The 25,982-nt window shown below is 52.4% G+C and overlaps 1 protein-coding gene across 4 annotated transcripts in view; it reads left to right on the top strand.

The window, feature by feature from the left end:
- The window catches only part of TNRC18 (trinucleotide repeat containing 18), a 56,621-nt gene that overhangs the window by 16,246 nt on the left and 14,393 nt on the right, over nt 1–25,982 (top strand). The window contains exons 2-15 of one of the 4 annotated variants that reach the window (XM_074598644.1): nt 1,696–1,821; nt 2,215–4,017; nt 7,188–7,290; nt 7,712–7,917; nt 8,131–8,277; nt 8,763–8,947; nt 9,708–10,131; nt 10,632–11,579; nt 12,223–12,395; nt 13,153–13,289; nt 13,762–13,890; nt 15,794–15,968; nt 17,055–17,412; nt 20,036–20,317. In XM_074598644.1, the coding sequence (XP_074454745.1) occupies nt 1,696–1,821; nt 2,215–4,017; nt 7,188–7,290; nt 7,712–7,917; nt 8,131–8,277; nt 8,763–8,947; nt 9,708–10,131; nt 10,632–11,579; nt 12,223–12,395; nt 13,153–13,289; nt 13,762–13,890; nt 15,794–15,968; nt 17,055–17,412; nt 20,036–20,317 (5,196 nt within the window). Of the gene's footprint in view, nt 1–1,695; nt 1,822–2,214; nt 4,018–7,187; nt 7,291–7,711; nt 7,918–8,130; nt 8,278–8,762; nt 8,948–9,707; nt 10,132–10,631; nt 11,580–12,219; nt 12,396–13,152; nt 13,290–13,761; nt 13,891–15,793; nt 15,969–17,054; nt 17,413–20,035; nt 20,318–25,982 lie in introns of all 4 variants that reach the window. The other 3 variants (XM_074598643.1, XM_074598646.1, XM_074598645.1) reach the window with 3 other exon arrangements.

The raw sequence follows: 25,982 nt of genomic DNA, 5'->3' as shown, positions 1-25,982 counted from the left end.
GTGTGGCATGAGGTGCTGCAGGGGGTTTGCCGTGCTGCCACCGTGTGCTCTGCCAGATGGGACTCGCGTTCCCTCGGAAATGTGTGGCTCCTGCTCCAGACGCTGGCTGGTCGCCAGCCCAGCCCTGCCGGAGCGGTGGAGGTGGCGCAGCGGAGGCAAATGTGCCGTGGAGCGGAGCTGCTCACAGCGAACCCAGGGTAGGTGCCCCTGGGTGCTACCCCGCGCTCTCCAGCCCTGGAATAAGAAAGTGTGTTTGGAAACGCTCCAGTATGAAGGTTTTGGGGTTACTGAGGAGAGGTGTGAACGTGTGTGCACACTTGGTGCCTTTACAGCGCCCTGCACAAGATTAAATGGCAAGTTTTACCTGCTGGGAACGGGCTTAATGAACTTTATGGGCACAGCAGCTGCCCTGGTCCTGCCGCTGGAGGGCTGGCGTGTGGGGGTGATGACGCCGGGAGCTGCCGGGCGATGGATCTGGGCCAGGAGCTGTGCGGAGCACCGCGTCGGTGAAGCACATGTGCCAGGATGCAAACATGTATGCGAAAGAGATCCCGGCTGTCTAAATAATGTGAAATATTGACTAGCTCTCGCAGATGGTGCTCCACGTGCAGCTTCAGGGACTGAACTTCTGTCTCCCGTTGGGTTTTGGTGGGATGTTGTTTTGATCCAGTTGGATGCTGGACTCCTGACAAGCTTGTTGCCTGGTTGCTTTCAGCGGGATCGTTGGATTTGGGGGAAGTCGATTGCTAACGGGATGTGGTGGGAAGGGGGAAGGGTTGCAGAGGGCTTGACTGGCTCCTCCATCCTCTCCTGATGGCTTTGAATCCGTTTTTAAATGATGGCACCAACTGGGAAGCTGGTTCTTGCGGTGCTGGGGTTTGTAGTGTTGCGCGGGTGCCGTTTGGTGGCAGTGTTGCAGAAGAATTTGCCTGTAGCCAAGATCTTGTGTTATTGCCACTATTACGGTAATTGTATTCACTGATGAAATGCTGCTGATGATTATTTGCATGAGGACGTTGCAGGGGGCCCCGCTCTTGGAGGAGGCCCCAGTGTCCAGGACATAATCCAGACCGCTGGCAGCTGGGCCTTGGGGACACTCTGCTTTTGTATCAGCTCCCGGGGAGGCAGCAGGTTTTCTCCTCCGTTTTGCCTTCCTCGGGGATAAGATGCTGGTTTGGGGTACGTGAAACTATGCTTCGCATGAGCTGCTGTGGAGGATGCTCTCAGGTTTTCCCCAAAGCCCGTACCTGGCGCTGGGCAGCTGCCGCGGGGACGGGCTGTGTTGGCAAAGCTGTTGCCGAGAGGGTTTTACTGCTGCTCGGGAAGCGCGTTGGGGAGTGCCCTCACCCACAGGTCGCTGCACGTGTGATAAAGCAGCTTGTCGGCCAGTTGGTTTGGTCGTTTTGCCTGCAGATTTAAGGCCCTGCTCAGAAAGAAGCACCTTCCATTTGCAGCCCACCGGCTGCAAAGTGGGAGCCCCGCGGAGGTGCGAGGGGTGAGCTGGGGGACCCGCAGTCGGGTACCTCAAATGGGGACCCCGCCGCGGGCTGTGTGCGGTGCCACACGCGTCCCTGCAGCCGCCGCTCCTGGCACGCAAGGGACCGACAGCCACAACAGTCTGTGCTCCCGCGGGGTTCGTTCCAAGGCTGCTTGGGCTGAAACATGTTTCCCTCTTCTGTTTCCCATTTTCTGCAGGCTTTTCCCATCTGCCTAATGGCCTCTACCCGTCGTACATTCCCCTGAGCCACCTCGAGCCCCCCAGTGCCGGCAGTCCTCTCCTGGCCCAGCTGGGTCAGCATAGCCTCTTCGAGTCGCAGAAAGGTGAGTCTGGCTCCTTGGTCACCCCTGGCTGCTCGCCCTCGGGACTTGCTTGGCTGCTGGGATGTGGAGGGTGAAGAGCACGAACCTCCTGGGCTTATCATCCAGGGATGTTTCTTGGTGTTGGCAGTACCAAGGTCTTGGATGTGGCTCCTCAAAGCCTCCGCGTGCTGTCACATCGCAAGGCTCAGCATGCAGCAGAGCCAGGGCTGTCCTGCGTCCCCACCTGGGCCATGTAGGGGTTCCTGCCAGGTCTCCTCTACCCTAGTCCTTCCTGGCCATGTCTGAGATGTTCTTGAAACCTGTTCCCTCCTAGTTTGCCACCTCTCGCCTGTCTTTGTGTAGGACTGAAGGGCTTGGAGGCCTGTGGTAATCTTGTTTGCTTTTGCTCTGCAGATGGATTCTACCTGTCCGGCCACGCAGGCCAGTCCGCTTTGCACCCACAGCCTCCCCTCTCGAGGACAGCGGGCAACCACACGTCGAGCACTTTGCTGCGGGAGAAGGACCTTGGGCAACTGCACAAAAGCTCGAAAGAAAGCCTGAAAGACCCTGGTGGGAAGGAACGGGCATGCCGGAGCGATCTGTCCCTGCCCTTTGCCAAGAAGGAGGCCAAGCCAAAGGAGGAGCCCCGGCCCCGCAGCGTGGTAGACCTCACGCAGGACACCAAGCCCGACAGCGACCGTAAAGTGAGCGTGGTGGAGAAGGCGGTGAAGGTCGGCGAGCGTCTCTCGCCGTTCTTGGCCGAGCACATGCCAAATCGGGGTGCGGGCGGTGGGGAACCCAAGTCCAAGAATCCGCTGCAGAGCTCTTCCCTCAGCAACTGCAACGGCGGTGGGGACCCCATGCTGAAGGTCCTGGGTGCCGAGCAGGATCGCTGTGCCAAGGATCCTGCTCGGCACGATGAGAACATGAGGCCTTCCGCGCACGCCCACGCCGAGCGGCTGAAACGGGGGGAGCCCCTCCTGCCCTCCGTGGGTGCTTTGCACGTCTCCTGCAGCTGCCCGTCCCCGCACCCCTCGCAGCCGGGGAAGATGACGCCGGCCACCACATTCCCTCCACAGCCCGTCCATTCCAGCATGTACACCATCTTCCCGCCGGCCAAGGAGCTGGGGAGGGAGCACAAAGTCATCGCCCCCACCTTCGTGCCTTCGGTCGAAGCCTACGACGAGAGGAGCGGGCCCATCCAAATCGCCTCGCAGGCCCGCGACAACAAGGCAAAGGACAAGGACCTCGGCAAAGTGGGGGTGCTGCAGTCGCCCACGGAGCGGTGCCTCGCGGACGCCTCTCGCACGCTTTTGTCCCAGGACTTTTCTTGCCACAGTGATGCCAAAAGGATGGAGGCTCTGCGGGAGAAGGGCTCGGTGATCAGGGCGAACTCCATGGCGCTGAAGAGACAGGTCACTTCGGAGCCCTTCCTCAACCGGCCGGGGCTGGGCTCTCCGGAGAGCAGGGAGTTCCTGGCCTCCAAGGACTTGCTGAAGCCAAGTCCAGAGGCAGAGCATCGCTCCTGTGAGCGGGACCGCTTCCAGCGATCCAGCTCCAAAGAAGCAACAAAGGTCTACGGCACTTTGGACTCTTCCCGGCAGCATCTGGACCACAGTCAGCTGAAACCGCCCGAGCAGAAGTGGAAGCCCTTTGAGATGGGCAACTTCGCCACCACGCAGATGGCGGTGCTGGCCGCGCAGCACAACCACGTCACCCGGGTGGAGGAGGAAGCCAAGAAGGTCTACCTTGACCCGAGCGGCTTGCCGCGGTCCTCCGTGGTGGGCTCACGGGGAGCCGCGGATGTCCTCCACCCCGCCTCCCATGGAGAAGGGTCGGCCATGCAGAGCCTCATCAAGTACAGTGGCAGCTTTGCCAAGGAGACGGCATCGCGGCAGAGCTGCGGCAAGAAGAGCCCCTTTGGTGGCTTGGGCAACATGAAGTTGGACTCTTCGCAGCTGGGCGCCTCCAAGGTGCAGCAGCTGCTGTCGCAGCAGCCAGCAAAGCAGCTGAAGAGGGACCCTGAGAGACCCGAGAGTGCCAAATCCTTTGGCCGCGAGAGCATCGGCTCCCAGGGCGAGGTGGAGGTGAGGCACTTGCCCGTCGGCATTGCCGTGGCCGTGGCCCGGCAGAAGGACAACAGCAGCAGCAGCAGCAGCAAACTGGGGCCCAGCTTGGCAGACCGGGATCGCTCGCTGTCTCTCAGCAGCATCAAAGGTAGGTTCCCCAGACCTGTCTCAGGATCTGTTCCCTGGGGGGAGCAGTCACCTGGACCAGGCTGTGTGGCACGAGCTGAATTTGGCATCCTCAGCTCCCTTTGCCTCCCCTTCCCAGCCAAGGCCACGCTGTAAACCACAGCAGGGAGCGAGACTCCCCATGCAGGCGACAGTCCCTTTTCCCCTCTTCCACCCCCTCCGAGGACAACCCCTGTCCCTGTGTTTGATCCCCGGTAGCAAAGGGATTGACAGAGAAGCCCCTTAATCCACCTCTGTGCTGGTGTTTTAATCTCACGGTTTTGATTTAAGCCGTGGTGCTGGCAGGAGGGGGCTGGCTCCCCCGAGCTTTTCGGTGCTCTGCTTGGCTTGTGTAGCGAGATAACGCCTGGGGGCTGCCCTGCACGGGGGAGGGACGTGCCAAGGAGCGACGCCAAAGCGAGCGACCGGCGAGCAATGGTTGGCTTTCCGTTTGTAGCCTTCCCCTTTCCCATTTTTCTGCCTTCGCCCCCCCCTCTCCCGAACCTCGGCGGTTTCTCCCCTCTCCCCGTTCCCATCGCCTCCCTACGGACAGGCGGGAGCCGACCGAGGACCTCGTGGGCAGCACAGGGAGCTGTTTGTTCAGCCGTTCAGTCATCCCAGACCCTCCCAGCTTGCGTTAAATGTAATTTACTGAGCCGAACTAAAAGGCTGCAAACAAGGGTTGAATTCTGGCAGGCCTCTGGGCTCGTTGCTAAGCGATGCAATTGGCTTTCAGACAGAAAACAAGACTGCTTTTCTCCTCCTCTCGCCCCCCAAATGCTGCCCCCGCTTTGTGTGCCAGGAGATATTCGTCTAATAACATTAGCTTGCTTGCGCTGAGTGGACGGTGCTTGAATGTTTAGACCTTTTAAGAAGGAGAAAGCAGGCTTTAGTTGGCTAATCTGTAGTATTTGGCAAGTAAAATGCAAGTATTTAGTGCTGGGCATTGGTTGTCAAGGAAACGGACCTAAGCCTTTCCTCCGTGCATAACTGATTGAATTTTTCTATGCGGTCCGTGCGTCATGTTCATATATATAGACAAAATGATCATTCACTGTCCGGACAATCATCGGTCTGTACAGAAAAGGGACGTCCTGTCGGCGGGGTGGGGGGGGGCTAGGCGGGAGTGAGGCGAATAAGAAAGTGTGTGTGTTTGGATGGGGGATGAGAAAAAGATGATAAGCCCGTCTATAAATAACGGAGCGCGAGTAATGTAGATGGGAGAGGGAGGAGCGGAGGTAAAATAACAAAATAATATGTTTCTAATAAAAGGCCGGGGGAGGAGGGGGTGTCGACTCACCTTGTGCCAAGGAGGGGAGGGAGGCTGCAAGTTAACCAAGGGCTTGTTCCATATTGCTGACGCCAAAGAGGCAGTTGGGCATCCATTGGAGAAAATAAATAGGAAAAGGGGCTCCAAGGGGGGAAAACCTGGTCTAGGGGATAGAGGGGAGTTTGTGTTAGAGCAGGGATATGCTGGTGGAGAGGCAGGGAGGGCTCCGGAGGGATTTGCGAACCCCGGTGCCTCGTGCCATGGAGGCTGGGTAGTAAAACCGAGCAGTGGAGGCTGCAAAGGGCATCATTCAGGCAGTCGGGGGGGGCTGTCTGGGGACAGCCACTGCACGCGGTGTCCTGGCAGGCTGCAAGGGAAGTGTGGTGACCCTGGAAAGTCCTTCGGGAGGGAGAGGCGTGTGCCAGGTTTTAAAGCATCTTCGCTATCTATCTGCCTGAAGCCCGTGGAAAGGAGCCTTGGGGAGAGGAGCCGGGAGAGATGTCGTCTTGTTCCTGGATTCCTTCTGACAGTAAAAGCTGAGGGAATTGGAGACTTGACAGCAAAAAAAACGCGGGCTGTCCAGGTTTGTGGGAATACACAGCGGAGTCCTCCTTGAAAAGACTGCCTGTCAGCAGAATAGACTTGATGTTCCGAGATGCTTTCCCGTCTGCCAAACCTTATCCAGACGGGAGGGCGAGGACCCTGGAAAGGGCTGCTGGGGAGCCAGGGTGCAGCCGTGCGAGGCCGCGCTGCGCCGCTGAGCCCTGCGGGGTGCAGAGCATGGCCCGGGCAGGGGATGCGCTGGCAGGGAGCACCGAGAGCCGGGGGCAAGAGACAAATACCTTCCTCCCAGCCCCGTTAGACTGGCTGGCGGCTCGCTGACAAGCAGGGCTGGGATTTAGGAGCGGATTGTATCACTGAAGCGTAACGTGGAGAGGGGCAACAGGGAATTGAGGGAAAAAATACATACACAGGAAGGCAGCTAGGGAAAAAACTGGCGAAAAGCCAGCCTAAAATCAGGCAGCTGGGGTGAAGACCTGGGATAAAATACGGGAAGGGTGGCCCCGATACCTGGTCCTGGCAGGGCCAGCGAGGAGCTCCTGTTTGCTTCTGCGAAGGTGCTTCCTAACCTCTTGCAGACGCGGCTGTTACCGTGCCAGGCTCTATTTGCAAGAGCTGTTCTGATTTTGGACGAGCTGTTTCTCAAGCCAAACATCCAGCCCCCCTTTTTGGACTCTTGCCCTCATCTGCCATATGTGCCCCTGCCTCGCCAGACCCTTTCTTGTTGCACGGCTTGGGGGGGATGCAGATTCCCGCTAACAGGTTGAATTGTGGAACAGAGCACGCTGGTTTTGTGAGGGTCTGTAGCGTTGGTTCTGCCTGTTGCAGAAGGACAGGATTCGGAGCATACCCAGTGCTCCCAGACTGGTTTACAAGAGCAAAAGGTGCTTTAGAAGGTGCAGAGATAAAATCCCCCCCGCCGTGAGATGTGCTAAGCAGGACTGCGTGGCTTAATGCAGGGATTTAGCTGGGCCTCATCTCCTTCTGAGATGGGAAATCTGCCACTGTCCTTCAGCAGATATGATCCCGTTGGCCCTGTTGTTCCCAGGCTGGTGGCTGTCCTGTCCTGGGAGACCGGCCTGACCTGGCGAGTTGGGTCCCTAGATGGCTTGGAGACATGAAACTCAACCCCTGCAGCTGGGTGCTTTCAGGAGCCACCTTTGCGAGAATATCTTGATATAGATAGCCTTGCCCTGTCCTTTGGGGCTTGAACCTGATAGAGTCTTGGGGACAGTGGCGTTGGGTGTGCTGGCTCCCAGGACCTCTCCATGCCCAGAGACAGCTTTCCCCAGACTGTTTCTCATGTCTGGGTTGTCTCCTAGGGCATGGACGCTCAGAAGATGACTGCGGGGATGAGAGGAGCCGCCACCGCGACAGCCATCTCCTGGCAGGGCGCTTGGAGCGGGATCAGGAGAAGCTGCTCAGGTGAGGGTCGGAGAGGGATGGGGTCTCTTGCTGCAGTACCACAAGCCGTGCTTGGGGACAGCTGGTCCAGAGAGGGGACAGGGTTGCATCCATCCTGGAGTAGCTGCTGGCACCAGCCTTGCTGGTGCGGAGGGGAGCGCTGAGTGGGGTACCATGGGGTTATAGGCAGATCCTGAATTCTCAGCAGAGCAATCCTAATAGACTGCTGCAAACCCATGCCTGCTCCAAAGGGATGGAGAGATGGAATGTTTTATTCCGAACATGATGTTAACCACCTCCATCGCAGCTCTCCTTGAGTGTCGGACCCTGGTTTGCAAACACACTCGCTTGGCAGGCTGGTCCATAGCCCTGGGCTTCTCCAGCCACGCAGTAACCTGCAGCACTCGGACCTCTCTCTCTCTCTTGCCTCCCCCATCACCAGAGAGAGCAAGGAGCTGGCAGATTTTGCCCGGATACACCCCTCCAGCTGTGCCACGAATGGTTTGAACTCCAACCTCATGGTGACGGGAGGCCCAGCTTTGACGGGCTCCGGGCGCTGGTCTGCAGACCCGGCTTCGCACTTGGCAGCCCACCCCTGGCTCCCCAGGACGGGGAGCCCCTCCATGTGGCTGGCCGGCCATCCCTACGGTGAGTGCCCTGGGAGGGAGCGATGTGTCCGTGGGGTGTTCACACCAGTGCAGTCCAGGGAGAGGTGTTGCTAAGTGGCCAGCGAGGCTGCTGTCTGATCACAGGGGAAAGGGAAGGAGGTATTTTGGAGCAATCAATTTGGTAGATGACTTCTCACATGGGTAGGAGCTGCCTGCATCACTTGAGTTGTGACTGTGGTATTTCTTCTTCCAGGACTTGGTCACCCTTCCCTGCACCAAGGCATGACTCCAGGCTTCCCCCCTGCCATGGGGGGAGCTCTCCCTTCCGCCTACCAGTTTGCCAGAGACCCGCAGTCGGGGCAGCTTGTTGTGATCCCCAGCGAGCACTTGCCACACTTCGGTAAGGACGTGAGCGCATCCCTGAGGACCATGTTTTGACAGCTATGGAGGAAACAGGCTTTGGAGGGGGCTGGATAGGACCAGCAGCCACAGCTCTGGGGTGGGTGTGAGCTGACCTCTTGTTTTGTTTGCGTTGGAGATGGCAATGTGTAATCTTCAGCAGTGGCTCCTCATCCCGTGCAGGACTCTGTAGACTTTGTGTCCTTGGTTAGGAGAAATTACCTGTGGGTTCAGCCAGGATCAGTCAAACCAAGGGTGCCTCGAGGGCAAAGTAAGTCAGACGGCCTCAGGACCCGTGGGGTGGTGGGAGCGGGTCCACCAGCACCCTTTCCCCTCTGCATTTCTGATTGCATTTCTGCATAGCCTGATGTTTGGCATCCCCCACACCCTGGGACTGGGATAGAGACACTCGTCCTGAGCAATCCCGAATCCTCTAGCCGTCCCCATCCTCCTGCCTCCCTGACTGCATCTCTGCTCATTCCCCAGCGGAGCTGATGGACCGAGCACCCCCACTGTGGCCTGCCATGTACCCCCCGACCAGGAGCTCCCTCCAGCACGCTCACCAGCTCCAGCTCCTCTCCCATCAGCAGCTGCTGCGGCAGCACGAGCTGTACATCCTGCAGCAGCAGGCGGCCCACGCCATGGAGCTACAGAGGAGTGCCCAGCTCGTGGTATGTTTTCAGGAGCTTTTTCCTTGGACGTGAAATGAGCCTGAAGTTGCGGGGGGAAAAGCAGCTGTGCCAATATTCCAAGTGTGTCCCAAGGGTATGGATGCATTGAGCGATCCTGCCCCACTCCCTGGGATATGAGGCATTCCGTGCAGTTGGGGTGGGTTTTGGAGGGGTTTGGTGTAGAGCTGTTGAGCAGGGCTGTCAGGAGAGCTGCCCAGCAGCAGCGCGACCTTGATTCTTTCCCCAGGGATGTCTGTGTTTAGTTGAGTGGTTTCATCTCTGGTCACCTCCAAACTAACCTCCTGAGCAGCTCGGAGAAACAGCTGCAATGCTGGCAGCAATCACACTGGGTCCTGGAGCTAGCTCCCATTCACCAAATGATTTTGGAAGTCATGAGCTTTCATTTGGGTGTTTTACATCCATTTAATTTTTATAGGGGTCATCTGGTTTTCAGCCTTCACTTTACATGTGTGCTTGCTAGGCTGGAGGCTTAGAAATAGAAATGGTTTGCTTTGGTTGCAAGTGAAAGCTGAGACACCCTTCACATGAGGCCCAGAGCTGGGAATTTGTAAAGAGAGCTACCACAGATCAGTGTCACCCTCCATTAGATTGGTCTGAAGATGGTGTTGCACTGGGGAACGTGTGTTGTATTCCAGTGCACATTTGGTAAGACCGTGTTTTGGTCTTGTTTGTGGTAGGTCTGTGCTTTCCAGGAGCAGGTAGAGATGTCATGCTGAGTTTTGCTTTGTTTTTCTTGCAGGAGAGGTTGAAGGCAAATGAGCAGCGTGCAGATATGGAAGAGAAGGTGACGAAACGTAGCCTGGACAGTGCCAAATCAGGCCTTTCCTCCTCTGCCCCGGGACTGGTGCATCGAAAACCACCCGTGCTGTCTCCCAGTGCCTCCACGTCCTACAGCAAGGCTGTGAGTCCACCTCCCCTCTCTCCCAGGGCCTCACCCGTGTCTGTGCTCAAAGCTGAGGTGATCCAAAAGATGGAGGAGCCACCTTCGCAGCCAGCCTACTCCTACCCTGCCACCCCCAGCTCCCATCCTTCCAGCCCGCCCCCCGCCTCTCCACCCCCTGCCCCTGCCATCCCTCCAAAGGAAGAGGCGCCCGAGACCGTGGAGAAGAAAGACCTGGAGCTGGAAAAAGAGGCTGCCGGTCCATATCAGGCCTTGTTCCCAGGTAAGAGAGCCCTGCTTTGGCAGAGTCCCGTTGTGTTTGTGCCTGCCTCCCTATTTCTCCTCAGCTCTTTTCCTGCTTCCATCCCTTCCCCTAGAGAAATCCACGTAGCTCCTCTAAAAGGCAGGGGAGAGGCAAGGACCAGGGGTGGTGTGATGGGCTTGGATTGATGCCTGGATCTTAGGGGCACCTGGGGCTATAGGCTGTCTTCTTCCCTTGGGTCAGGCCTGGGTTGGTTCCTCCAGGGCTGAAGTGTCAGTGGGAGAAGGATGCAGGAGGCAGATCTCTCTCACGTTGCAGGAGAGTGCTGGAAAGGTGCAGAAGGGACCTCTGGGGTGCTGATGCTTGTGGCATCTTGGCCAGGAGGGAGGTGCCTAAAGCAGCCACTGCTTGAGAATAGGAAGATAGAAGAGATGAAGGGAACCCGTCTCTACGCTTTAGTGAGAGAGAGGTGTTTTGGAGACCCAGGCAATACACAGCCTGTCCCTTCTGATGTCTTGCAGAGATCCCCCCAGGATATCCATTCCAGTCCCTGCCTCCCTCCTTTGGAAGACACTATCCCTACCTCCTCCAGCCCACTGCGGCATCTGATGCGGATGGACTGGCTCCTGACGTCCCGCTGCCTGCTGAAGGCTCTGAGCACATGGAGCTTTCCCCAGAGGTCAAGCCCATCCACCTGTCTCCGTCCAAAATGCTAGAGCCCATCCAGGCAGCAGCAGAAGAGGAGTCCTTGGAAGAGAGGGTGAAATCAGAGGTGCAGATGGAGGAAAGCCAAGAAAGCATCTGTGAGCAGGAAATGGGGACTCTGAACATCGCCACCTCTGCAGCTGTCCCAGTGCAGAACGTGGACAATTGCAATCTCCTCTTGCATCAAGGTGAAGCCCTGGGTGCTATGGAGCAGGACCAGGAAGACCTCCAGGGCTGCCCACCTCCTTACCAGGTTGTGGCCTGCCCTGCAGAAGCAGAGGCTCAGGCAGAGACTGGGAGCGGAGCAGAAACCTGCTCTGTGCACATGGACTATGACGGTTCGCTCGTGCACACAGAGAATGAGCCGCCTGAGATGGACTTGACGTCCCAGCGGGAGGAGGCCTCTGTAGCCATGGATCTGCAGAGTGCCGATGTGCCCCATGGGAGGGAGTTTCCCAACCTGCCCCCTGAGGAGAGGGAGCAGGGGCCAGAGATCCCTTCCTACACGGAAGAGACAATCTCTTGCCAAATCCCAGCTCTGGACATCAAGCCGGGCGACCCGCTGGCTGGGATGAATGCTTTGGTGGCTGCCACAGAAATGCCTCAGGCTTGTTCCTTGTTGACTACCGCCAGCATCACTCCGTCCCAGATGAAGGTAGAGGTGTTACCTGACCAGGCCTTGGAGCACTCCTTCCTGCAAGGGATCACTTTGCTGAGTGAAATTGCAGAGATGGAGCTGGAGAAAAGGAAACAAGAAATGCAAAGTAAGTTGTGAGTAGGCTTTCTGGTCGGCCTTGGGCCAGGTTGGGTCTCAGAGAGCCCCAGTGCTCTCTGCGAGGGCAGAGGAGCAGAGTGGGATGGGATCTCTCGCAACCTCAGCCAGGCAGCAAGGAGAGCATTGCCTTGAATTGCAGGAGTGGCTGGTCCTTTGGATGGCGTTGGAGCAGAGGTTTTGTTGCAGTGGGCTGAGCTACGTGTGGCTTTTGTACCTCTCTCCCCATCCAAAGGCCCTTGCCATGTCTAGACAGCTTGTGGTATGCGTAGCGGAAACGGAGCCCCACTTGCCGAGAGCTGCCAGGGTAACACCCTTCTGGCAGGCTCTGAGTCTACAGTCTGTCGGGGTTTGGCACAAGAGGCCCCAGTAGCTCCAGATGATGCTTTCCAAGAGCTTGGCAGGTCCTGAAAAGATCTCACCTTCCAGTAACTTCCTGAGGCGAGACGTGATGGGAACTGCCATTTGCACCATGGCTGGGTACAACAGGAGATCTCAAGTGGGGGCCAAGGGTGGCTGGAAGGCTCCTTGAGCCGCCATGGTCCAGAAAGGGACATCAGCCTCTCCTTGTGCCTGCTGGAGGAGCAGTCATGGAGATTGAACCTCTATAGCTTTTTTTTTTCTATCCTCAGCAGGTCCAGAGAGTTTCCCTGTCCGGCCAACACTGGAGAGTTTGCTGGCTGCCAGCACCCACATGCTCATGGAAGTACTTTCCACCCCCTTTATGGAAAGTCTGAAAACCATCCGGCTGCCTCGAGAGCTGAATCCCAACAAAAAATACAGCTGGATGCAGAAGAAAGATGAACCCGTAAGTAGCTCTTAGCGTGGCTGAGCCTGAAAAAGCCACAGTGCATCCACTCAACCGCAGCTTGCTCATCCAGCCGCAGTTTGCCACCCGGCTTACGCTGCCCTTCTGCATTCAGCAAAGCGGGCCGGCGCGTCCCTCGTGTAGCGTTCGTAGCTGCGCAGGAGTCAGCGTGGTGCGATTTAGCTTCCTCCCTTGTTTGTGGATCAACACCATTGATCTCAGCAGGACCCTCGGCAGCCCTAGAAGTGGTGTTTGTAATACAAAGCCCGCAGGAACTCGCGTGTTACTGCTTTGGCGGAGGGGGGGATAAATAAAGATAGTGGCAGGAGGGTTTTTCTTTGTTCTTTCTTTGCTGACTCTTCCCCATGGGAGAGACTGACAAATTATTTTGTATCCTGCAAGTAAGTGTTCCAAGACAGGGAATATTTCGATTTGTCTTTTTAAATAGGGGAAAAGAGACTCTGCGGGTGTATTTTATCCTGCAGGTTCTTTCCCAGGGCTGCTCTCCCTCAGAGGTAATACCATCCCACGCATAAGCCACAGAACATCTTTGCTTGGCTAGTTTTGCTCGGGTACCGCTCTAGGGCTGTGCTTGTTGTGGGCGAGGGTGCCCTGCTCCGCTGTAGGCATGGAGGGCTTTGCTGCCAGGCTGCAGATCTTGGCCATGGCAAGGGCACCCCAGATGAGCACCATCTCAGTCTGGGTGGGGGCCTGGACATGTCCTGACCTTCTTGCCCCCTCTTACCTCCTCACCTAGATGTACTCCATCAAATCGGCCATCGAGAACATGGATGCGATGGAGCTGGACTACAGGATGAGGCTGGCGGAGCTGCAGCGGCGGTACAAGGAGAAGCAGCGGGAGCTGGTGAAGCTGCAGCGTCGCAGGGACTCCGAGTAAGTGGCAGGCTGCTCACTCGGTCTGGTTTTTTTCCAGCTGGGCACTTTCACTGCCTCTCAGTCCAGGAGAGAAAACAGCCCTCCATCCCTCCCTGTCTCCTCTTCTCTCCTCCTGGTACGGCCCGCCAGAGCTTTGCACAGCACACTCCTAGACTATGTGACACGACAACCTGACCACTGGTGAATGCAGCTGGGAGACCGTATTAGAGACAACCTTGGCTTCAGCAGCTCAGTTTAGCAGTTTGGTGACAGGCGAAGGTTCTGGGTTGGCTCCCGTTCTTGCTTGCTTTCTTTTAATTTTTTTCCCCTTTTCTTCCCTTTTGGATTTGTTTGCCTCCTTTCTTTTCTTTTTCCCCTGTTTATTTTGCTTTTTGGTTGCAAAATTTGATTTTGCTTTTTTTTTTCCTTTGCCTTTTTTTTTTTTTTTTTGTTGCCTTGGTTAACAGTGAAGCGTGTGGTTTTTTTAAAGGGAAAAGCATGACGAGAAAAGTAGAAGCTTGGCGAGAAGAGGCCCTGGAAGGCCCAGGAAGAGGAAACTTGGATCAAGCGCTCTGTCACCCATTAAGGAGAGAGGGAAGAGTGACAGCAAGAGTGGAAAGTAAGGCTGGAATTTGGGGAAGACGGGAAAACGGCAGGGTCGCTGCACCAGGGTCTTACGTGGGGAGAGCATCTCGGATGCAGTGGGGGCTCGCCGTGGCGTTGTGTTGGCAGGCCGGTCTCCGGCAGCAGTGGTGTTGTGGAAGCGTGTGCATTTAACGTGAGTGTGTCCTTACAGTGGGAATATGGTGCCAGCCTCCTCCCTCCCCGCTGGTAGAGCACATGTCTGTGGTGTTGGGTGCGAGTAGGACAGGCTGAGTTGAGCAGCGGTGAGGTGACACAGAGCGGCCGGCTGGGCAGGGACCTGTAGGTGAGCTCTTGGTGTTGGGGAGCGTGTCCTCATGTGCTTTCAGGAGAGCGGACGGTGCAAGCGGGTGCTGTAGAGCTAATTGCAGGGATGCTGATGTCAAAAACTGGAAGGACAGGGCTATTCCAGGTTGTCTGCTTTGTAGGGTCTCTCTGCTGTATTTCTGCTGTCTTCATCTCCTGTTCCCTTAATCAGTGGGAGTTGGTTTCGCCTGACCTCTCTCTTTCAAGTGTCTTCATCATTCGCTCTTCTGCTTTTTCCTCTTTTGCAAGTCCAGTTGCTCTTATTTGGATGCCTGGATCTCACCACCGTTGGCCATCTAACCATGCATAGGTGGCCAAGTCTCTCCCCCATGGGAGGGCACCTCTGAGCTGCCTCCCTGTGTGCTGTGTATTTTTGCAAATGTCCTTTCAAGACTACAAATTAGATTCAGGTGCCCAGCTCCCACTGACCATGTGCTTCTGAAAATCTCTCCTCTCGGTGGCTCTGTGTTTTTGCTTCTGTTGTTCGGATGGCTAGACAGGCTGGAGGCATCCAGAGGTGGCTGGAGTTGTGCATGTTGTGCGTGCATGAATGTGTTGTGCGTGCATGTCCCTACGTCGCAGGAATGCCTGAAAAGCCTGGCGTGGGAGATGGAGATGCACCCTCAGCCAGCGTCCAGGGCTTGAGGTGCTGGTTTAGGTGTCTGTGGAGGTCAGCAGAGAGGACAGAGGGGAGGGGAAATGCCTGGAAGCCGAGCAGGCTGCCCCGTGTCAGCGGCTTTGAGGTGGCAGTGGTGGTGGTGATGGTATGACCTCAGCCAGCAAGCTTAGCGTGAAGGAGGCAGCAGATGAGAACTTTTAATCGAGGCTTCTAGGTGCTCTGAGGTGTTGGCTGATCTCTCCATCCATCAGTTAGTTTCTGGAGACAGCTGGGGAGCAGTGGAAGATGTGCTTATAGTCTCACCTACTTTATTTTTTGTGTTTTTTTAATTATTTACCCTCTCCTTTCCCCCCAAATCCTGAAGCGAGACCGAAGACGCAGATCACAAATGCCTCTCACAGGGGGGCCAGGCTTGTAAAGCAGTTTGCCTGTCCTTTGAGTCAGCCAGTCCCTGCAGTGGCCTTGTCTGCCCGTGCCACCTGGTGTGACGGTTCCTTACCACCTCCTTGCTCATACCCAAACAACCAGAACAAGCCTCTGGGCAGTGAGGCACCTCCCTGGGCCTCAGGAATCTCTTTCTACACCTACAGAGTCTATGAAAGTAGAGGTGTGAAAAGACGTGCAGGGCCAGCTCAGCTGTCTGTCCTTCCCTCTGCTGATCTGTACCAAATCGGGCACTTTTTGGTGGCATTTACTCAAGACACCAAATACTTCCTTTCAGAGACCACCTTGCAGGTCTCTGATTTCAGGCACTCTCATCTGTGCTGGTGGCCAAGAGTGTGCAAGAAGGGCTCCTTGGCTCTCCTGTTTGGTGGAAAAACTTGTCCAAACTGTTGTCACTTCACAGTGGACTTGGCTCCTGCTGAGGATCCCCTCCTAGGAGGCATTTTGGACTTGGTGGGGATCACAGGGAGGGACGCCCCCCACCTTGACCCATCCTGTGCTTGGCTTGCAGACTGAGCAAGTCCTTGTTGCTCTCCGAAGACTCTGAGACGGGCGAGGGCATGAAGAAGAGACACAAAGGGGCCCTCCCGGAGGAGGATGAAGATGTGGAGAGTGGCAGTGGCAAGATGAAAGGGAAGAACCAGAGCTGGGAAGAGCACGATGCGGCTCCCAGCTTCTCAAATGAGGTCAGTGCCCTCATGGGGAACATGGAGCCACGGACCAAAAGCAGATCTCTTTCCTGCTTTGCTAGTGTTGGCTTGCGCTGGGTAACTCGTTCTGATCTTAGACCGTCTGCTCTCAGTTCATGTGGGTTTAGAAGTGCTTCATGAGAGGACTGTGCAGCAGAAGGGTGTTTGCAAACGCTAACGTTGGCTCGTGGAGGTTGGACCTCTTTGGTAGGCAGCAGAGAGGTGAGCGCGAGCGCCTTCAAGCCAGCCAGAGCATTGCAGCGTTGCACTGGCTCTGAATCCAGAGCGGTGCTTGTCTTACCCCTTTGCCTGTCGAGATAGTGTAGGGGAGTGGACTTCCCGAAGCCAGGGAGGAAAGGGAGGGAGCGCAACCTCGCTATTTTAAATGCAGGGTTTTCTTCTGCTCCTGTGGAGGCAATGAGATATTTACTGGAGCTTTAAGCTGCTGATGAAATCCTAAATGCATACAGGCGAAGTACCAAGTTACAGCTGCTGTTATCTAGCTGTAGCACATGTAAAATATATTTACTTTTTTCAAGAAGCAAGAAAATACTGAAAAGGATGTAACAGCCCTGGCTGTAATGCAGTGGTGCTGACGCTCTTGCTGAGAGGAATTTGGGTCTTTTTGGCATCCCAGCCTCTGGAGCTGGTTGATTATGTGGAAATCCGTATTTATTTGGCTGGGGTTTTGGGTAAAGAAGATTTTTAATCCTCGTGATTTAGAGAAAAGCTTGTAAAACCAACCCGAATATATCCTAAAAACCAGAGGGTGTTGAGAAAAAAGAACTCCAAAACATGTTGTTCTACGAACATACTTCTTTTGGAAGGGAATTCAAGTTTTCTGAGTTATTCTTGCAGTTTTGTAGTGCTCGATAAGGGTAAAGCTGTGCTGTTTGCTGACATCTTCCTCTTCGTCCTCCCTAGCACCATGGTGGGTTATGGCAATGGGGGCTTGAGACCATAATTTTGAGGCCTTATTAACTAGCGTGCATGAGAGGCTGTTATGAGGGCTAGTAAAATCCCTCATGTCTGCCATGATACCTGCTCTGTGTTCACCTGTGTCTCTTCCTTTCACCTCGGCAGTTAAAGCTCAAAAAGAAGAAGGTGCCATCAGATCAGGAGCAGCTGGCCAGCAAGCTTGACAAGGCCCTGTCGCTCACCAAACAAGACAAGCTCAAATCCCCCTTCAAGTTTGCTGACAGCTCTGGGGGAAAGCCGAAAACTAGTGGAGGTGGCAGCAGGTACCTGCCATCCCATGAGCCGAGCAAGGAGGAGAAGAAGAGCCTGGCCAAGAACCTGGGCCTGTCACTGAAAACCACCAAGGAAGGTAAAAACAAAGTGGCTGCCAAAATGAAGAAGATGGAGGTGGGGTTAAAAGTCAAAAATCAGCTCAAGGTTTCCCATTCACCAGCAATATCTGAAGTGAGCAGCTATTCCTATAGTAAGTAACGCCTCTTTTATCTCTTCTTACAGTGTAGTCTCTTGTAGGGGCTTGTGGTGGGGGTTTCTGGCCTCTTGGAAGGGGTCTTGGTGATGAATCTGGTTTTGCTCGTGAGTGAAGGGTGGCCTGCTCCCTGGCTCATCAGTGCTGCTGCATCTTTGGGGTCAGCATGAGTTGTCTGCCCAACTTGCTGTCCAAGAGGTAGCCAGTATCAGTGCATCTCTGCCTGCCCTGTGTTGTACTGATCGTCAATGGGGAAGGATGCTTTGAAAACAAAGTTGACCCATGTTTTTGCTTTCGGTGGGAGTAGACACTCTCCTTCTACCTGTCAGATGAGCACTCATAGCCTCTCCTCCAGGAGATGGTTAATGGTTGACTTTGAAGTCCTTGTTGAGTTTGGTGGGATTGGCTTTAGGATTGTGCCATGGAGTCACTTGGAGAAGGCAAAGCCTGCCATGGGGCACTGATGTTTGTGAGCATCTTCCTGCCCTTCGGTGTCGTGGCTTGGTTCCTGGCTGACTGTGTTCAGCCTTCCCGTCTGTTTCATCAGTTTTCATCTCCACGCCAGCATCCCGTGTACCGATTGCTGTTTCTGAACCCAAAGTGCACCTGAGGCAAAGGTTCCTGCGACTGAGCAGAGTTAGGGACCGCTGTTGGAGAAGGAAAAATCTGAATCGCAGATAGTGTCGGGAAGACAGTAGAGCCAGAGGTCCAAGAGTCTTTAATGGTTGAGGCAGAGAGCATGTGGGGGACTTGGAGTTTATGGTCTGAGAACTGGTTGTGTAATTGTCTTAGCTCACTTGCATACGCATCTTTACCTTTGCTTGCAGCTATTTAAGTCCCATGTTAAAACCCTTCTGGGGTGTTTGTATGCATAACAAATGTATCTCTCGGTGCAACGCTGGTTTAGAAATTTCACTGATGGGGAAGGTGATGAGCTAGTTATTCTCCAACCGAACAAATGTTTGGCATGAAATTAGCCATTTACATGGCAAAATAGGAGCCATTGTGTTCCCTGGACTTGAACACAGCCTTTGGCTGGTCGTGCTGTACAAATCACCCAACAGTTCTGCTCTTGAAGGTGCTTCATCCCCAGGGGCAGACGCGTGGCTCCTAAACTGGGAGCTCTGGAGCTAATGGAGAGAGGAGGCATGGGCTGTTGCTGGAGCTAAAAGCCTTGGCTTGTGGCAGAGGGTGCTTTTGCAGTGCCCTTGCACTTGGTACTGTGGTTTCATGAACAAAAATTCCCTCCCGGACCTAAGGGAGCTGCTGTTTCACCCCTCTCCTCTCCAGCGAGTCTCCTGGTGTAGGAATGTCCCCCTCACCACACAGATCTCAGCGTAGGAGGATCATTGTTACTGAGGAACCGGCTGGAACGGCTCAGCTTTGGTGCGTGGTTTTTCAGCTGTGCGCAGGTTCAAGGAAAGGGCTTTAGCCTGTCATTTTGTCGCTGAAGCATGATGGATTTGGGGAGGCAGGTCGAGCATATGGCAGCACCTCCCATGACTGGTGGGCTGCTCTTGTGGGGGAGGAGAAGTGGGATTGGCGCCAAGTCCTTCTGCCTCCTAACCTCATGATTTTCTAGCTGGAGTCCTGAAAACCTTGGGCATAGATCCAAAGGACGAGCTGAGCATCCTATTCCCACAGATTTTAACAGAAGTCAGATGCCCAAAACTATTTGCGTATTTGGGCTTTAGGCCTCCTAAACTTGCTGTCCCTCGTTTCTTCCTCTCCACAACCAACACAGTGGAGGTGGGAAGCGGTGCCCAACCTGGGTGGACACTGGAGAGCATGTGCTGCTCCTCACGGGCTGGAACGGTCCCCGCCACAATGTCTGTAACGTTGTGGAGCTGACGGTGCATTCATGAGCTGGAAGGTGACAATTCATACCCGCTTTTATTATGTCCAGGGGTACCGTATGCTTCTTGTTCCACTCATCAGATGCCAGAGGGATAACTTTTCACTGCCAGCAGGACTTGGCAGCTTTGTAAAGCTGTATTTCGCAGACCAAGGAGTGGCTTTGGTCCCTGCTCCATGTTGGTGTACTTTATATTGCACGCCGCAGAGCGTCTGGAGTGGCGTGTTAGGAGTTAGACGTGTTGCCCGCTTGGCAGCTGGGCTCGCTCCATCTGCCTGTGGGAGAGCTGGTTCGTGTAGAAAAGGAGATTTAGGTCAGAGTGTTGAGCATAACTGTGGTTAAGACTGATTCGGGTCAATGGCTGGCTTGTTGGCATTGTGGCACCTTTGGTGGACATCTTCATAGCAGAAACGTCTACCTCAGTTTTCTGCTCCTAAGCTAAAACCACTCCTTGGATCTTGTCTTAAGGGAGGACAGGCGTCGTTTGGCCTAGGTGGAGAGTGTCTATTTCTGACCAAAAGAAGGAAACATGTATTTTTCTGTGTTTATTTGGCTCCCACTTGCTGAGCCCGAGATTTGTGATGGAGGGACCTGGCAGGGGTGGAAAATGGTGGCACACAGCCCCTCCTGCAGCCCCTTTCCCCTACTGGTTTACAGCCTCTTCACAAAGAGACGCATCAAAGCACCCCAAAAAAAAACCCACCCAAAACCCCTCAATCCCCCCATTCTCTCATGTAACGCTCTTCCCACCCGCTTTGACCACAGATACGGACTCGGAGGAGGAGGAGGAGGGATCCCTGAGGGATGAGTGGCCGGTGCAGCCCCCGTCTGCTCCCAAGCCACGGCCGCCCAGTCTCTACAGTGCAGCGGCCAGGAAGGGCGGCCGGGCGGCCAGTGGCCCCAAGGCAGCCCCCCGCAGTGCGGCGGCCGGGCGGCCGCTGAAGCCGAAGGCGGCGGCGGGCCGGAAGCAGCCCTTCTGCCTGCTGCTGCGGGAGGCCGAGGCGGGATCTTCCTTCAGCGACTCCTCGGAGGACTCGTTCGATCAAGGTTACTAGCTTATAGCAAACGCAACCCCAAATGCACCCCTCCGCCATGTCTGTGTGGGAGCGGGCAGGGCGGGGGACAAGGGTGAGTGAGGGGCCTGGCGGGCCGGGGTCAGCCATTTTGATGGTCGGAGCCAGGGCGGCCATCTTTGTTCTTGGCAGCGTAGCCTGCTTTATCAGCCTGACGTTTATTTTTTATCCTTTTTGTACCTGTATCATTGTGATATTATTACTGGCTGGCTCTTTTAGAGCTTTTATATCAACTGGGTTTTAGTCTCCACCTCTCCCTGCTTTCCTGTTCCCTTCCTCCAGTTTTTCCCTCACTTTCTTCCTTGCTGCCACCACCACCATTATAATATTTTATTACTATTATTATTATTTTATTTCGTATTATTTTATTTCATATTATTTTATTCCGTATTGTTTTATTTTGGCATGAGCCTTGTAGAGGATTGGAAGGAGTTGGTTTTTTTTAAAATTACTTTCCTTATTTTTTTCCTTTTTCCTTTTTTTTTTTTTTTTTTTTTTTTTTTTTTTTTTTTTTAAAAATACCGGGATACTGTTGTGTGGCCGTGTGACTTGATGTTTGTACTGCGATTTGGTATACCAAGCTTTATTAAACATATCGAGTTCATTTTTAACTAAACCTGTGTACCTTGTCTCTCTTGCTGTGTCTCTTATCAGGCGATTAGGTTGCCGCTTCACTTCATCCTGCTCTGCATCCCCCTCCTGCTCCCACTCCCCATGAGTAGAACTGGAATTAACCTAGTCTGGGGTACTCTCTATTATTCAAATATCCCTGCTGCCTTTGTCCAGATAAAGCCTAGGCCTTCCCCCCCCCACCCCGGCCCCGCCCCTGGCCTCCCCCACCCCCTTTAATTTAATTTTTATTTTCTTCACCCAGTTTTGGTTTTTTTTTCTTTTCCAGTTTGTTTCCTCTGTCGGTAGACTCTCTCGAGGCAGGCAGATAAAACATGGAGGCACTTGGTCCTTTTTGCCGCTGCAGGAGGGGGGTGCTGGGTGTAAGGTCCCCATTATTTAGCAGCCAGAAATTTTTCTTTTTCGCTTTTTAAAATGTATATGGCAAGTTTTTGGGCGGTAAATTTTTTTTTAGATGCCCAGACGTAACCCACGGTGTTCAAGGATGTGGCAATTACCGCATTAAATTTGACTCTGCAGTTTCCCTCCCTCACCCTCACCCCAGTTTTTTTCTTGCAGCTTCTTTTTGTCAGCCTGTCATTAGTACTTCAGTGGGAAAAGAGATTACTCGAGACTTTTCCTCCAGAGACACAAGGGGTTTCTGTTTTAGAGCGTACTCATTAAATAATAATCATGGGGAAAGGTCATTTTAATGAGCCCTCAGCTCCCAAAAGAAAGTAGCTCATCTGGGCTGAATGCTAAGCAAGAGCATCCCCAGTTGTTATCTTCTAAGTTATACGGCAGATCTGGATGTAGCACAGCAAAAGCCTCTTAGTATTTCACACTGCTCAGACGGCCGTTAATTGAAAATGGGGCTAGATAGTTTTGCTTTTGTTTTGTTTTTTCTTAGTTCTTTGATGTTAATTTCCTCCATGCACCTGTTTGTTTTTTCTTCCCTCCAAACCCAACCTCCAAAGAAAGATAATTTAAGCGAAAAAAAAATTTATCAAACAACGGCAGAAAGATACAGAACACTGATTTGGTTTGATGTGGCCCTGGACTGGACCAATGCATTTCAAAGAAAATCCAAAGGAGAGAAATACATGTTAAAAAAAACCAAAAAAACCAACAAAATTATTCTTTAGAGAACCCAAAAATTTCTGGAGATAGTGGATTTTGTGTAAGGCTGAGATTGCCGCATTTCCATGAAGAGTCTGCGTTAACTTCCATTCTTCCCTTCCCTGTTCCTTCCTGCATCTTTTCTTTGTTTATTTTGCTGCTGTTGGAAATTTTGAGGGTATCAGTCCCTTTTAGGTGCCAAGTTCTTGAGGGTTTTTGGGGTTTGCTTTTTGGTTTTGCTCCAGGTAAGCAGATAGGTAACTTGTCCCTAATTGGCTTTCTCTATTTTTCAAGTAACCTGTCTGCTTTAAAGAAAAATTTAAAAAAATAACCCCAGTTTTATGGGATAAAGCCTGGGGAGGGGAAGGGATTGGGAGGAGGTTGGGAAACCTGGAACAAATGGGGAAATGCATTGTAAATCCCTCTGGGGTGTCATTTAATGGTGGGGAAACCAAAGATGCAAAACCTCCTGGGGTGGGAGGTGGGCATGGAGGGGGAGGCGGGGAGGGATTATTGGTTACAGTTTCGTTTTTTTCCTGCAAATGATTTTTTTTTTTTTTTTTGGTTGTTTTTTCTCAGAAGCATTACTTGAAGGGATATTTGGGTAATAGGGTTTCTAATGGCTTTCCCTGATACTAAACCGATTAATAACCTCAGCTTTTCTAGAAGTGCTCGCTTTCTCCTTGCAGCTGCTTGACCAACCCTTTCACCCCTGCCCCTATCCATGATGCTTTGAATGTCTGTGTCGGTCTCTTGCATTTGCTCTCACGCTGCACTAAAGAAGCAAAGTGGTTGGCTGGTTGTAGGGCAGACACTTCTCAGCGAGGGTCACTAGCCATGAACCCGAACCTTGACCATTGTTATGTAGGTAGGCAAAATAACTTTTCTTTATGTCATCTGTCAGCCTCAGATGTTTCGATGTTGCCTCCATGAATAATGACACGTAGCTCTTTGCATTCTCTTGGTTATTTTAATTCTGAAGATGATTGCTGTCTGCTTTTGACTTTCCGCTGTCCATGAAGAGTCTTGCATGGAAGGTTTGCTTGTGTGTATGTGTTTGAGGACTCCAGAAATGCTTTATTGTTTGCAGAACTTCCTTTGAAGAATCCCTTGACCCAGCAAAGAGGAGGATTTGCAGTTGGGTCCAAGATGGGAAGCCACGGCGCTGCCTGCAAAGGCTCTGCCGCTGTCCTTAAAGGCTTCTGGGCCACGATGCAGACTGTCCCAGTACCAGGGCAATTGGCTAGCCACGTCCCTGACAATGTCTATGTCAGAGGTAGGAGCAGCTGCAGGAAGAGCTGTTTTCGTCTGGTTTGAGTTAGAAGAGGTAGGGACACACACCTTTCTTGCAGAGCAAACGCCATGTTGCCATTCTGATAATGGGCAAAGCTTGTGGTTTTTCATCCAGTGACCTTGGAGAGGAAACTGCTAATGTGGGCCAAAGCCACATGGGACCTTTGAAAACTATCAGATAGGTAATACCATGAGCTTTCCAAGGCTGAAGACTAATACTTCCTCCTCCTCAATACTCTGTTTTACTTCAATAACTACTAAGAAACTAGTACCTTCTTCCCTGCTTTCCTTTTCCTGACTTGGAGGACGATTTTATCCCAGTAAAAAAAACCAGTAAGGAATAACTCCTTCCCTACACAGTCATTCCCATGTGATAGTTGTAATATTTTTAATTTTTATAAGTACTTCTGGAGTCAGCAGCACAGCACATATGGGGGGAAAAAAAATTCTTTCAATGATGAGAATTGGCTTGTTTGACAAAAAAAAAAAAAAAAAAAAGGTAAAATCTTAAATTGGACATTCAAAAATAAGTAACCTCCAGAATTTGGACAGATCACACAAATGAGATGTCAATGACCCAATAGCTGTCTAAAGTCTGCCTGTACTTAGCCTGCTTTGTATGCTGTAGGCCTGCTTGGTGTTATGAGAAAATCATGCTGTTTTTTTTACAATGTGAAATGACTCTTTTTAAGTGTGTGTTTTTACTCCCCCCTTCCCAAGCCTTTCCTCTCCACATCCCCCTCAATCTGTCTTGTTACATCAGTCTTTAAAAACCAAATTGCTTAACCAATTTCTGTTCATCATTAACAAATCTTCATTTATTGCTCTCCTACAGTAAAATACCATGGCAGCTTAGCTGTTAAAAGCAAAGAGAAAGTTTAGTATTTTGAATTGGGTTTGGTTTTTAATTCAATGCAGGTAAAAATTTTAGAAAAAGAAAAGAAAAATCTTCGGCTCCGGTTTATCTGGCACCAGTAGCATTTAAATATGAATTCATTGTTTGTTTTGGCTGTAGAGTTGTATGTACATGTGTGGTTGCGTGTGTGGGTATATACACACATATACATGCTCTTAAAAATGTCAGTTAGAAAAGATATTTTAAACTTTGGATATTTTTCCCTTAAGCTTGTTCAGTGTTAACAGAACTAGTGTTGAAGGAAAAAATGATTTTTTAAAAATGTCTTTTTCCCCATTGTTAACTAAAAATCACCTTTTCAGGAGAAAAAATTGAGGCTTCAATTGTGTAAAGGCATCTGTGCATACTTCATTTTAAGCCCACACAGAATTTGGGTACCGTAGGAGTAAAATACAGGCATCACGAGGCTCTCCAAGAAGCCGTGCAGATGGCCATAGAGCACCAACAGCTTATTTGCCACCATGACCGTAAATTTGGGGACTTAGTTTAGAAGCACGTGGGTTTGGAGCAGAGCCCCAAATGTGTTCTTTTTGTTTGATTTTGTTAGTTTTTGTCCCGTGGAAAATCAGGAGCAGGGATTGTGCTGTGCATGTAGAGTGGAGTTAGCAAGATCTGCCCCTCGCCATGAGAGGTGGAGGAGGATAGATCTGTGCTGTGAATGTGTTAAAATGTGTTTATTTTCAGGCGGAAAATTGAATCTCATGCAGATAAAAATATGAGTGTTTTGGTAAAAATGCTGACAAGAGACTATCTTCAGTTGTCTTTCCATAGTGCGACACCGTGTATTTGAAGGAGGTTAGAATAAGTGCCAGGTATGTTATTGTAGCGTACATTTTCTGCCACGTGAGTAATAGCAGCTTTCATCCTGGCTTTTAAATCTGTTTTACCTTGGTGCGTTTGAAATACCGTAGCTGCTGGGCACCCTTGTGCCCTCGCGCGTGCCGAGTCTTTAAGCGCCGAAGGAGCGGTGCTGCGTGTGCTCGGCGCAGCCCCTGGGCAGTCGCTACGGCTGAGCCAAGGGTGCTGCGGGGGATTCGCACGGGACAGGTCATGGAGGGATTTTCCTGCAGATTTTCCCCTTTTTTTTGGCCTGTTTTCCTCCCCAGTTGCTCAGTGAGCTTCTCTCGGCTCAGCTGGCTCTCTAGGTCTGGCATGAGGGGCGGCACAAGTTGATTTTTTAAATTTTTTTTCTGGTTCTGCTGAGAATTACTGAATTTCGGAGCCAAATGGGATGCGTGGAGGGGGTCTCAATACCCCATGATGTGTCAGTGAACTTGGGCACAGTTTTGCTGCTTTTCAGGCAGGTGGTTTCTGCATCTCGGAATAGCTGAGTTCATCTGGATTTGTTTTCTTTTTGGCAAAACGTTGCAGAAAAACAGCATTTGTGCCCCTTTTTCTGGTAGGGGAAGGAATCTGATCCTAATTTGCTGCGCTTTTTTTTTTTTTTGCATGTGGTTTTTATGCAAGGAGCGAGCAGGGCTGTGGATTTCTTGGTATTTACTGCAGGACTGTAGGTTTAGTAGCATTTTTGTATCACAGGAACCATCCTGAGCAACTGAAATGAGGAAGGGATTTTTATGCGGTTAAAAATTAGTATTCTGTGACTATCTGATGTATGCTACAGAGAAAAGCTCTCCTTGTTAGAAAAAAAAAAAAAAAAAACACAAAAAGAAAAAAAAACACAATAGCTGGCCATTACTTC

This window comes from Larus michahellis, chromosome 8 (assembly GCF_964199755.1).
Source record: "Larus michahellis chromosome 8, bLarMic1.1, whole genome shotgun sequence".
Classification (NCBI taxonomy): domain Eukaryota; kingdom Metazoa; phylum Chordata; class Aves; order Charadriiformes; family Laridae; genus Larus; species Larus michahellis.
This window is presented reverse-complemented; position numbering and strand designations above follow the sequence as displayed.